The following is a 14,310-nucleotide window of genomic DNA, read 5'->3' as shown; positions in this document are numbered from 1 at the left end:
CACCCCCAAAGCATAATGTTTCCACCTCCATGTTTGACGGTGGGGATGGTGTTCTTGGGGTCATAGGCAGCATTCCTCCTCCAAACACGGCGAGTTGAGTTGATGCCAAAGTGCTCCATTTTGGTCTCATCTGACCACAACACTTTCACCCAGTTGTCCTCTGAATCATTCAGATGTTCATTGGCAAACTTCAGACGGGCATGTATATGTGCTTTCTTGAGCAGGGGGACCTTGCAGGCGCTGCAGGATTTCAGTCATTCACGGCGTAGTGTGTTACCAACTGTTTTCTTGGTGACTATGGTCCCAGCTGCCTTGAGATCATTGACAAGATCCTCCCGTGTAGTTCTGGGCTGATTCCTCATCGTTCTCATGATCATTGCAACTCCACGAGGTGAGATCTTGCATGGAGCCCCAGGCCAAGGGAGATTGACAGTTCTTTTGTGTTTCTTCCATTTGCAAAGAATCGCACCAACTGTTGTCACCTTCTCACCAAGCTGCTTGGCAATGGTTTTGTAGCCCATTCCAGCCTTGTGTAGGTCTACAATCCTGTCCCTGACATCCTTGGAGAGCCCTTTAAGAGTGTGCTCCTAATCTCAGCTCGTTACCTGTATAAAAGACACCTGGGAGCCAGAAATCTTTCTGATTGAGAGGGGGTCAAATACGTATTTCCCTCATTAAAATGCAAATCAATTTATAACATTTTTGATATGCGTTTTTCTGGATTTTGTTGTTGTTATTCTGTCTCTCACTGTTCAAATAAACCTACCATTAAAATTATAGACTGATCATTTCTTTGTCAGTGGGCAAACGTACAAAATCAGCAGGGGATCAAATACTTTTTCCCCTCACTGTACATGCGCCCTCAGACACAGCCAAGGAGCCAAAGGGAAAGCTCGAAGACCCCATTCCCAATGCCAGGCCACGTTATTGGTATGTTGTTCCCCACTGCTGCTGCTGGTCTTGTTCATGCCACTGCTCGGAAAGTCCTGCCGCAGGCTTGCTCCCCAGGTCGGCCAAGTAAAGCTTTCCCACCCTTCTCTCGCTTGCATGTGGTAGTAGCTAGTCATGAAGCAGGTGCAGCCATAGTGTCCCAGCCGAACTGCTCATTCCAAGCCAGGCCCCTCCTTTTATAGTCCAGGCTTTCCCTGGATTGGTCAATCACCTGGCCAATTACAATAGGTCACGTCGCTCGACACTGCCTCTGGATCCCTAAACCCCCCTCCGAGGCGTCACTCAAACGGATTTTGAAACTGGTTTGTCCCCTGTGGTTGTGCACAATGTACAGTCGGGCAACACCCCAGGCCACAGGATTCAGCTTCCCCGACAGCTCAAATAAACATGCCTCACACACCACCGCCACACCAGATGCTCGAGCTGTAAACACGTTTGGTATATTTCCAAATTGTAATTCATTTGTACTGCTGGCATCATGTCAAGCTATAACACTGTGTAACACATCTTCTTGGTTCTTTCGGTAAAGTCACGTAGAAGGGAAGTAATAAAATAATAAAAATAAAACATAATAAAATAATTCTCAAGACGTTTCGGCCACAACGCAAGCAGCCGTCCTCAGTTGAAGAATGAAATACCACCAAGCTTGGAGCGTATATTTAAGCTGGGTTGGAGGGGGGAGGTGGAAAGAAGAACGCCTTGATAAAATAATTTGCATATCAAGAGGAATTTAGCATATTTATGGGAAATGCGTAGGAGGTGGGCGGGGGGTTTCAAAGTCATTATGCCTGTGCATTATGCAGGATTAGCAGCATCAAGGAGAGGGGATGGGGGTAGCATTAACAAAGGGAAGGAATGTTAATAGTATGTAGCTGCAGTTACTAAACAACCACGTATTAAAAACTAAAGTATAAACTACATAGTATCATCAGTATACTAAATATACTCTCCAATAAGCTGAGCTACTAACAGTAAGTAATACATTACAATTCTATGTCGCAAAAAATATAATATGCTTCCAACCGGACAAGGGGACCCCCCCCCCTCCTTCCAGATTAATTATTGCAGAGGGTTGGAGGACTGGAAGGACGCACTTTGGGGCAATTTGGAGCATCTGTTTCCACTGATGGCGGGGTGACTTGAGGAAGGGGACAGGAACCAGGCCTTGATGAGACAAGTTACTTCAACAGACACACGCACACGCACACAGGACAAAAAGTTGCTCCCACAGGCTGAGCGAAATCAAAATAATTCCGGTCCCTTGTGAGGAGGCGAGCGGAGGTGGGAGAATTTCACATATAAGCAAGGACACAGATCATGTAACTGAGTCTTGCTGCGGCAAGCTCCGGGGGTGGGCCCCGCAATCGACCAAGGATGGCGAGGCTTGCAAAGTCGCGGTGTGTCACCGAGTATGAGTTCGGCGCTGACAGACGAAGCATCACTAAAAGTTTTATTCTACAATGAGTGCCAGCTCCCACTCGCAGCTGCAGCAAGAGAGAAAGAGAGAGAAAGAGTGACGAGCAACGACAAGCAATCAACCTGGAGAAAGGGCGGAAAAGCGCCAAGTATTGACCAAGCGAGCATCGCACAGGACCAGCAGCAGGGAGAGAGTGTGACGGGCGCAACCGAGAAAGAGTGTTGGCACCGGCAACCAGCGAACGAGCTGCGAGTGCAATCGTGGATCACCAGAGAGCACGGAGCAGGAGAGAGCGCGTAACCAGCGCAACCAAGCAAGAGTATCGGCACCGGCGACCAGCGGACGAGCTGCGAGCGCAATTGGGCATCACCAGGGAGCACGGAGCAGGAGAGAGAGCGCGCAACCAGCGCAGCCGAGCAAGAGTGCCGGCCCCGGCGACATGCGGATGAGCTCCGAGCGCAATCGGGCACTTTCAAAGACAAGTGTCGTGCCGACTCAGCTCATCCAGCAGCAGAGAGGCCTGCAGCTGCCGCCAAGAGAGCGAGAGCGCCGTGTGTATGACATGCCCACCCACACACACACGACTCATCGCTCAGCAGGGAACCAACAAATTTTTGGTCCAAGAAACGCCTCACCTCGGCGTCTGCTTAATGCAAAGAGTTGAGCAAAGAGACAATACACCAACACACACATAACGCATATATCGGAACTAATAAGATTACTCCAAAGTTCTCTCTGTATTTCAAAAAGGGTGGCCAAAGGGTGTAAAGCATTGCTGCCCATTGAGTTACGTAGATATACGGTCGTTTAGAAGTATTTTAATCATTCTTGTTGTTAATTGGATAATCTGTACCAATGAATTAATTTATGAATCTAACATTTATAAACATCTATGTTACGAATCTACAAACACACAGGGATACTATTGTGTTAAAATCTTTATTTTCATCACATAATCTTGCCCGCAAATGTATTAAAGCCCTTAGCCAATTGATATACATTTGTTAGACAAGCAGGCACACTACCGCACACCATTGTTTCAAGGCATTTTGTTAATTGCATAATCTTACCAATGAATTCATTAAGGTCTACTTTTGCTTTCGGGACATGTTTATTTATTACTGTTCGTATGAATATTGTCACATACATTTTTAAGAACTTTTTTCCATTGCCGTGTATGCTCGCTTTACTCTGAGAAATCAACCGATTGTTCTGTTACCCAGTTTAACTAATGTAACCATTGAGGGTTAAATGTACGGATCAATGAGTAGGACATCTCGAGGAGTACTGTGTTGACAATTCCGAGCATGAGAGTTCGCATATTAGAGTGTTATGTGTTTTTTTAGATATTAAAGTTGCTTAGCACAGAAGAGTCTGAGTGGTGCCTTCCTAAGTTCATGCCTAATTATCGTAATTATAAGAACTGTATCCTGCGGAGAGATCTGAATTTTGAGACCTGACATAAACACTAAACATAATCAGTCAAAGTTAAAGCGAGAATCATTGTATTATCCCGATTGATAATGTAGGACTCGTTCTCTCGTTGTCTTTCTTGTCTCGTTTATTCACGCATAGAGTTCACACCTCCTCACCATCGCTCCGTGTCTCTCCATTCGCTCCGATGCACAACCCACCATTAACAACACTCCATGTCTCCCCGTTCGCTCGCTCCGCTCCGCGACTTTGCTCGCTCACTCTCCTTCTCTCCCAAGGTCCGTTACTCCGCTGCTACCCTACTCTGTACCCACTCCATCCACTGCTACCACTGCTACCGTACACTGTATTCTCTCTAGCCACTGCTACCGTACACTGTGTTCTCTCTATCCACTGCTACCGTACACTGTGTTCTCTCTATCCATTGCTACCGTACACTGGGTTATCTCTATCCACTGCTACCGTACACTGTGTTCTCTCTATCCACTGCTACCGTACACTCTGTTCTCTCTATCCACTGCTACCGTACACTGTGTTCTCTCTGCCTACCCTTATCGTATCTATCCCTGCTCCCTGCTGCTCCGTCTCTGTCTCGGGCACCAACCACTCCAACTCCAACACCAACCAAGACTCCCGTTTCTCCGTTACGCTGTGCCCTTTATCCCCGCACCAATCAGTCCCAATCAATTATCTCATCCCCCGCTTTGCTACTCGCCCCCAGGCCCCCAGCCTCACGTGACCATGTTATCGCCGCCAGGCCGGCGCCGGTCATTAGCCACTCACCCTCCTGACCAATCACCGGCCTGCGTCCTCAGTCACCCCTAACACCTGTCGCGTCTCTGAACGACCTCCCCCTTAATGCCACGACAACAACAACCGTGTCCTCAGATGACCCCACTGTACGCTGCTTGCTTGCCTAGCAACAGAACGCGTGGCGCGGGATATTTCAAGTCCTACAATAATACAACCCTAGACAACGAAGTGAAGCATAATTGCATACACGATTCAATACAGTACACAAAATCCCTGATCTAATCCCATCTGTGAACGATGTCATTCCTGACATGCATTATCCTGGAGTCTACAAACTGGGTTGTACGTGGTAGCTGTTACATTGGGGAAACGAAACGACATGTCTCAGACCGTGTTCGCGGACACAAGGCAGATTTGAAACACGGCAGAACCAATACCTCTGCCGTGGCTGACCATTGTTATAACGCTGTGGGCTCGCATGATATTGTTTTTTTTCCGAGACCAAGGTACTCTGCAAACCTTCGGGCTACTATCAAAGGTTTGTTCATGAAGCCATCCAGATATATAAACATAGACATAACTTCAACCGAGAAGATGGATACAAATTCCGCAATCATTGGAAGGATGTTATTAACCAGATAAAACCTTAACTGTTTATGGTTGTTCCATCATATCTGGCGGGTGCTGGTCTGTTTTTTCCGAGTTAATTTCCCCCCGCACCCCAGCGTTTGGCATTGCTGCTGCATTGGCATTGTTGCTTCATTGGCATTGCAGCTGCATTGGCAACCCCCCACCTCTCTCTCCCCCGAGCTCTCCCATCGCCGCCGCAGATCTTACTCTGCCCCACCCCCCAACTTTAGCCCCGCCCATGTACCCTACCTCTATCTTATATATAAAAGTCTCCGTGCGCTCGCGCTTGCGGGGGATTTGGCTCTCGGACGGTGGGGTTTAAGACCGAAATAATTTGCCAGCCGGCTAACCCTAAGTCCCGTGGAGGGAATAGGCTATTCCGTTTTCTCGTTCGTAAACTTTAAAGTAGTTTAATTAACACATTTGTGCCGTTTCTATGATTCATTATTTACTCATTGCACCAGATCGACCGTACCAAGTGACGCCAATTGCGTGGGGGGGGGAGGCGGACCCTGCCAAGTCATGCGCGTTCGCTCCAGCTCATGGGGGACATTTTATTTTACGCGTTTAACATGGAATAAATATCCACATCACGCTGCCGATTTCTCTTCACAGTGTGATGTTCTCTTCCCCCCCACCACCCCAATGTGTGCAGTTACTGCTATAAAGTTCTTAGATATTAACTTAATATTTTTAAAGCATTTACATAGTATTATTCTGCCTCGGGCAGGGGGATGGTGGGGGGGGGTAGCGGCCCAGCCAGCAGCCTGGCAATGTCTCACCTCCTCCGGCTTGCCAATCTAGGCGAGGCTGCGGGCTCTGCATAGGACGAGGCATCACCACGCCAATGTAAAGTACAATTTTATTGCATCTTTCGCTAATAACTGAGGTTTATTGTTTACTATTATTAATCAAATAAGTTTACAAATATTACAATGATAATATTTGTGTGCACATAACAACTCTGCTTAATTGTTTACTATTATTAAACTAATACGTTGCCTAATATTACAATTATAATGTTCGTATGCAGAAACTACATGTGTCCCTAAAGTCGATGTCTGTGTGTGTGAGTCCATATGTGTTTGTGTGCGTGTAAGTCGATGGGTTTCTACGTGTGTGGGTCCATGTCTGTTTGTAAGTCCATGTGTGTGTCTGTCTTTTTTAAACGGACACCGCCCCATGTGTGTGTGTACGTAAAAGTGTGTGTGTGTCAGTCCATTTGTGTGCGTATCAGTCGCTGTGTGTGTGTTAGTCCACATGTGTGTGTAAGTCCATACATGTGTGTGTCTCACTCGATGTGTGTGTGTAAGTCAATGCGTGTGTCTGAGTCTATGTGCCTGTTAATCCATGTGTATCTAAAGTACATGTCTGTGTGTCACAGTCCATATGTGTATGTGTGTGTAGGGCAATGTGTGGGTCAGTCTATGTATGTGTGTAAGTCCATGTGTGTGTGTCTTAGTCGATGTGTGTGTGTAAGTACATGTGTGTTTACGTCAATGTGTGTGAGTCCACGTATGTCTGTGTGTGAGTCGATGTATGTGTGAGTTGCTGTATGTGTGTACTTCGATATGTGTGTGTAACTCCATGTGTGTGTATCTCAAGTGGATGTCCATGTGTGTCTGAGTCCATACGTGTGTGTGAGTCGATGTGTTTGTGTGTGAGTCGATATGTGCGTGTGTGTTAGTCGCTGTGTGTGCATGCCTCCATATTAGTCAGTGTAAGTCCATTTATTTGCGTGTCTGTAGGTCCATGTGTGCATCTTAGTCCATGCGTGTGCTTTATTGACTATGCTCAAGGCCAATGATACCATCAGTAGGCCTGGCCTCTGGGATGCTCTTCGTGCTTTCCGAGTCCCTTACCCACTCATCACCATCCTTAAGGACCTTCATGATGGTGAGCCGCCCTGCGTCTAACTACGTGGCCGTGAGTCAGAGCCATTCCCTTTACACCTTAGGGTGCAACAGGGATGTCCTCTGGCTCCCACATTATTTTATATATTTGGACCACGTAGTTCGTCAAGCCTTCAATGCCTGTACTGGAAGAATTCCCATCTGCTACAGATACAATGGGAGGCTGATCGATGGCCGGGTGCGGTCAAGGGATCGCTCCCTATTGCTCAACCACGTTATGTATGCCGATGATCTGCTAATTGCTGCTCACTCGGAGGACGAGTTCGAGGTGCTGCTGCTAAACCTGGAGCTTGCCACCAACAGGTGGGGCCTTACCATCAGCCCCACCAAAACTAAGCACCTGCTTGCCTATTTTGAACCATCGGACACTCCACCCCCACAACTCCCAATTTATGATGGGGCAGTTGTGGAGACAGTGGAGAGTTTCCCATACCTTGGCAGTGTGCTAATGACCGACTCCGGTTTAACAGCAAAGGTCTCACTTCGAATCAGTCGAGCTGCATTATCTTTTCATTGCCTGGGTGACGCTGTGTGGAAGCTACCTGGTCTATCACTTCATACGAAGCTTCAGGTCTTCTCGGCCAAGGTCATTCCCTCCTTTCTCTATGCTTTCAAAACTTGGACCCCCCTAATGGAACATCTTCGCCGGTTAGAAACATTTAGGATGACCTGCCTACAATCCATCCTGGCTTTAACCAGGCTGCATTGTGTGAGGAGCTCACAAATCCTTGAAAGATCTGGACACAGTCCCATCGGTGACCTCCGGCAGGCAAGGCTGCGTTGCCTGAGTCATGTAGCACGCATGGCCAGCCACCGCATGCCTAAACAGCTTTTGTTCTGCCGGATCGAGGGGGCTAAACGGGCGCGGCACGGGCTGGAGAAGATATGGAGTGATGTGCTACAGGAGGACTTGGTGCTGAGTCCACTTGTAGATGACTGGTACCAGCCGTGTCAAGATCGGCCTCTGTGGAGGAGGCTCCTGAAGGACGCTACTGGGCAGTTGGAGGCAGTCACCCTCCAACAACAACGAAGGGCGGAGGAGCGACGCTCACAACAACGAGCGGAGCGCCGGGTGGCTAAAGCACAGAAAGTTGCCACAGTATGGGCCACAGGTGGTGCATCAGCCAGTCTCCTCAGTCAATCGACCTATGCCATCTGGGTTTGCCCCGTGACCTCCTGCCAGCGGGCGTTCGACACTTCACGTGGCCTCAAGGTGCACGTAGCCTGGCACAAGCGTTGTCGTGACGTCACCACCACTTAGTGGCGAATGGCGGTTGTTGTTCAGTCTATGTATGTATGTGTGAGTCTATTTGTGCGTGTAACTCTATGTGTGTGTGTCAATGGATTTGCGTGTGTAACTACATGTGTGTCTGCCTTATTCGCCCGGGCAACGCCGGGTACTAACCGCTAGTAGTCTATATAACCTTGTGCCACGACAGCTCTCTCGCCTTCTTCAGCAGTTGTTTCTTGCTGTAGTTGTCCCACCTGATGATGATTGCTTGTGTTGCGATCGAAACGTCGTGATTTGTTTTATTTTATTTCTAACGACGTGATTTTACCGAAAGAACCAGAGTATACATACATTAGTATAATTACATACACTTGCAGAACGTAATTCAATTACACCTTCCTAATGAACATACATGCATAATTAGCATAATTATATAAATTAGCATGATTTCGGAAAATTACACATTTTCATTTAATTTGTATAATTTTTCAAGACCCAATATATACAACACATCCTACAAAAAGACATTTATTTCACCCATGACTAATGTGTAAGAGATTCTCACAACACTTCATTTATATCTCTTTTCAATAACATTGAAAATTGTAAAACATTTTTAAATTTAAAACTTTCACAATTTTTTGTAGTACAAATTTTATAACATTAAATTGCTAGCAACAATTGTCATCTTACCTTCCAGAGTTTTTTTGCATTGCTCGCAGGTAAAATGAGGTGCCCAGGGTTTGTCTTGATCCCCAACTGGCACGCCGAAATATGCCTTGTCGGCCTCACACATCTTAGCAGATGCTTCCACAGAGTACTTTTTTGATACATTGGCCGGAGACATAGCAAAATGCATCTGCCGGATGCTTGCAGCCTCTTGATGCCATCTCAGAAAAATGCAGATATGTATCCCTTTGGCAGCTGGAACTAAACTAAACTGGTGGGCTTAAGGCCCCTGTATTTATACTACTATTTATATTACTGGAAAGTTCTAGAATGTTCTAGAAATTACTCCAAGCTTACTCAGCACTGAATCTATCTGGAATGTTCTCGAAAATAGGTAAATTTAAAAATATCACTGTCCTGGTCACAAAAGCAAAGTTTGTGGGGAATAAGAGCCATTTTCTGTACTTTTGAGGCGTAATTAATTAGGAAATAACACTACCTAGGAACAAAAGAAAATTGTTACACAGTGTAATTGAATGCCAACAGAGCATTTGATTGCCCAGTTAGAGAATGGCTCACAAGAGATATAACATAATTTCAAAATCCCAAGTAAACCTTTTAATCTACAAAGCTGTTTGGTGCATGGATGTATAACCCCAAAAACCATTCTCATATCTGGAAATGTACCAAGTGATGAACTGATTGTAATGTTTTTTTAGTGCAACTCGTACTTGAGATCTTGGTTTAATCGGGGACCCATTGCCCACCCAAATTGAAACCCAAAATCTCAGCAGTACCCGTTCACTGCTCAGGCTCATAAGTACCTTGGCCATCTCCAATTGTGTAGTGTGTTGTTTTAAGTCTAAGTCTAATTACTGCATAAAATGATGAACAAATAAAAGACTCGGGAGAATAATTTTCCTTAAAATATTTCACCCATTAAATGCCTGAACACTTTGGCTGCACGAGGTTTTTTCTGCATTATACAGCAGCAAGATCAAATCCATGATAGACATCGTTTCAAACTAATCTCAGACATGAAATACGACGGGGATATAATGCATGAGCAAATAAACCCAGGACTCATTTTAAAGATTGCTTTAATGACATCATTAAGACAAACTGCGAAACAATCTGGAATGCAAAATCGATTTATTTTGTAACATTAGACAAAATATTACATGGATCATTACCTAATTACAACACACTGTCCTGCCTCAGGTTTGCAAAGTGAAACTTGAAATGGTGTTGAGCTCAGTCATTTTATGATTTCGCAGAATCCCTCTTGTGCATCTACCAATCTTTGTAACGTTGTTTTTGTTCAGAGGTTCTTGTCAATTGCAATTCCTTCTGTACAGGCCTCTCTCTGATCACTTTACACCGATGGCATCTTCAGAGAGGTACAGTTTTAGAGAGTTTTATTGTGGTTTCAAAAACATATTTTAAAACAGTACAGTCGACCATAATCAAGTTTGCATGTAAGAATATTGAGGCCAAATTTGGCATATGGAGTACGTGCAATAATTTGTGAGATGGAAACTGAACAGATTCGTCGGAACATCTGACGTTATACACGGTTTTTATGTTCTACAGTCGGTATATGTTTCATCATACTGGCTAGACGCAAAAAACGAGCACATGGATCAATTAATGCGATGTGAATTTACCCTGGAAAATGAAACACATTTGGCGAGTGCATAATATTGTAGCTTTCAAAAATAACAATGCAAAAATCTTGACTTCAGTAGTGACTCGATATTTTTCGATCAAGTGAAGATGCATAGATCACATGGCTGTAGCTGCTAGAGATTACCTCGGGTTGTGTGGCTTATTTGCGGATTGATGACGAGGTACTGTATGGTTATGCTATGACAGCCAAACATTACATGCGATTTTAGTGTGTCTGTTGTATTCGAGGAGGTGCCTCTCACTTTACAAACCTCATGCTCATTCCCGAAACACATTTCCACGTTCATCAAATGCATCTCCACTCAATTACACACGTTGTGGTGGGCTTGAGGTGACTGGCATTTGAGAAGCCCTGGTCTGTAGCAGGTGGAATAGGTAATCGGATTTGACACAAGCGTGATGCATCATATTCCTTTAATGATCCACTGAACTATATCCTGTGTAAGAGTTTGTTAAAAATGGGTGCATTTGAGGGAATCAACTGCTCTATGTTGTTCACACATATGCCTGAAATTAAAATAGCACCTCTGGACATGACAACGAGCAAGGATTATCGTTGCTGGATGTGCAACTCTGTATTGGAAGTCGCATCTTGACTTGTGCAAGGAGGGTGAAATGACGGAAACATGGATTTCTTTAGCTGGTTGCAAAGGTGGTAATGTGACAGCAGGAAAGGATAATGTTTTTGTTGTTCATACAAGGGAATATTGTGCACATCATTAGACAGGCTAAGCATGATGTTGCTCCAGCTTGAGGTGAATTTTACAATAAACTAGCATCAAATGGCTTCTGTGGGTACTTTGAATGTCTTATGAAAATGAAACGTATCATCGTATCTGAACATTATGGCATGTTTGTATTTGCTCAAATGTGTTTCTCATAAGTAGCGATACATCATAGTGGGCATCAACAACAATGTGGAAAACCGATTTTATTCGTGAAATTATTCCCATCTGAATTAACATTCCACGTTTAGGAACATTGCTGTACTGCAGGATCAGGACCCCTAAGTCACTTGGTTTATTTTAGAATTAAGACAGCATTCAAGGCAGAATGAGTAACACCAAGCGGACACTTGTAAACAAATGGTTTTAAAGTATTTTGTGGGTAATGTTGCACGGATTACATTACAAAAATACAAAATTACTCCAGTCTAACCCCGCTTAACCACTCTGACAGTTGTCCACACGCATGGAACATGAGTCCGGTGGGGGCTGTTGCCCATCACACAAACATCAACACGCTTGAACAATGTTTAAGTGTGGTTAATATGAGCATACGATATGGGGCATTTGTAGGTTGATTAATTAAGGAAGCGTAACATTGGACTGTTGTATAAATGTCCTCTTGCCATTAAACTAAAGGACCAAATGATATTGAATCTTGACTTAAAGCTTTCGTGACTGCAGGAATTCATATTCTTTGGGGTTTTCGTTAAAGCCACGTAAGATAGAAAAAATAAGAAAAAATATCACAACGTTTCGATCGCAACACAAGCAATCGTCATCAGGTGAAAAAATAGCGGGAGAGCTGCTGAAGCAGGATGTTATAAAGGTTTGAGATGGGTATAGCCCAAGGGTCATAATATCCGATGTTAATAGTTATTTTCGACTCTCAGGTGTTACATTGACAGGTTAAATGTCTCACTAACACAGCCACCGTTGCTCGTTTTCCTCGATGTGGCGGTGGCTCTGCGATCTTACATTGACATGCCAATCGCTCACAATACAATGGCCACCTCCACAGCTTCGTCGTCGTGGAGGTAGCTCAGCTCTCCGATCTTACATTGACATGCAAATTTCAGCACTAGCCCTGCCCACTTCGCTTATGACCCTTGGGCTACACCCATCTCAAACCTTTATAACATCCTGCCTCAGCAGCTCTCCCACTATTTTTTCACCTGATGATGATTGCTTGTGTTGCGATAGAAACGTCGTGATATTTTATATATTTTTTCTATCTACGTGGCTTTACCGTAAGACCCAAAGAATACAAATGATATTGCTTTTGAATTTTTACTAAAAACCTAATTTTAATAGTGTCTAATCCATCACACATTGTAAGGCATTTAAAACAGAAGGCACATATTGGATGATAAAAGGTGTGCATATATTTTCAATGCAACAGTGCAACAGAAATGCAAACAAATAGTCCAGTTGTGTCAGACATAAAATGTTGTATACATTCGTGCTCGGATAATTTTATTGACATGGAAAAGAATATATGAACTTAATGATTGGAACAGACCTTCCAAGTCACCATTAGAACTTGTGTATTACCATTCTGCCATTTAGTGTTAAACGTGTATTTGGTCTATCCAATTACAGACTCATACAAACTACAACTCTGTTGAAAACAAGCATTCATTCGTACCCAAATTCGTGTCAGATGAAGTATCGTTTACAGACAATCCTGCCGAGCTAGATTGAGCCAAATCATCACTTGAAACGTCCAAGGGGATTCCCTCAGTCATTTTATCTTTCCCAGGATCGATTCTTTCATAGTCATGAGTATCCCCGTCTTCATTGTAGTAAACATTATCAAATGCAATGTCGTCTTTTTCCGATTCGCTTGAATCCATCTCAAGCTCAGAATGGTGTGGCTTTCTCCTGCCAAACAAAGTTCAAGTCAGATCCGACGTAAGTGAAGATTTTTCAGAACCTCAGTTGCAATTGGTACACCCATACAGACACAAACAGTAACACCACTTGCGTGTTTTACCAACCCATTTTTAGACCAAGCTCCGTGTTGGAATAGAGTAGTCAGTGACCTGACACAATGTAGCAGAAACAAAGGTAGTGAGGTAAAGTCATGGCAGTTCAGGTGCACAATGCTTAAACAACGGTGATAATTGTTTTCTACTTTTGACTGCAATGTTTATTGCGAACTTTTTTGCAGTTCTTTGCAAATATTTTACATTTTCAATGTGTATCATGAACAAAATTTTACTCACTTTATTTAAATAATAGTTGATTAAGCACATTGTCCACCTGAATAGTCAGTAACATAAGTAGAGCCAAGGAAAGCGGGTAGCTTACTCTTGTACAATCAGTAACATGGTTCGAGTGCAACCAGTGAGCCCGAGGTTTACATATTAAGAAAAGCTTATATGTAATAAGATATATCTATATATACGTTCAGTAACATGGTTCAAGTGCAACCAGTGAGCCCGAGGTTTAAACATTAAGAGAAGTTTGTATGTAATAAGATATATATAAAAAGAGTCAGTAGGTCATGATCAAAATAATTTGGCAGGTTCTCATCTGTTGATGATCCAGAGTCAGTTGTGTAAATTCCACATCCGTTAATAGAGAGACTATCCTTAGTTCTCTGTTAATATCTTCCAGGACCTGGGAAAACGGATTGTTATCCCGTGAGACTTTGTTTACACAAATGGAATTTAGTGTATAATAATCATGATACAGTTCAAAACATGCATATAAAGAGATACCAATGCTTTACTTTGTTGTTTTGTGCCTTTGGAAATGAAATATTTCCAGTTTAGGTTCAATACGCAGGCTTTCGAGACCAATATTATTATTGATAATAATCTTCTTCAGGGTCAGAGTGTGTAAGTAGAATGTCAGTTTCAACGATAACCCTCAACCACCTGACAGAGACAA

General features: G+C 43.9%; 1 protein-coding gene across 35 annotated transcripts in view; it reads right to left on the bottom strand.

The window, feature by feature from the left end:
- Positions 1–10,133: 10,133 nt before the first annotated feature.
- Positions 10,134–14,310, bottom strand: part of LOC144734361 (IgGFc-binding protein-like) — a 149,977-nt gene continuing 145,800 nt past the window's right edge. For 34 of the 35 annotated variants that reach the window (XM_078616468.1, XM_078616471.1, XM_078616479.1 and 31 more), the window contains one exon: positions 10,134–13,296. In XM_078616468.1, the coding sequence (XP_078472594.1) occupies positions 13,026–13,296 (271 nt within the window). In that variant the 3' untranslated portion in view covers positions 10,134–13,025. Of the gene's footprint in view, positions 14,038–14,310 lie in introns of all 35 variants that reach the window. The other variant, XM_078616484.1, reaches the window with a different exon arrangement.

This window comes from Lampetra planeri, chromosome 51 (genome assembly GCF_965212315.1).
Source record: "Lampetra planeri chromosome 51, kcLamPlan1.2.h2, whole genome shotgun sequence".
NCBI lineage: Eukaryota > Metazoa > Chordata > Hyperoartia > Petromyzontiformes > Petromyzontidae > Lampetra > Lampetra planeri.
Note: the sequence above shows the minus strand (reverse complement) of the source record. Positions and strands in the feature narration are given on the sequence as shown.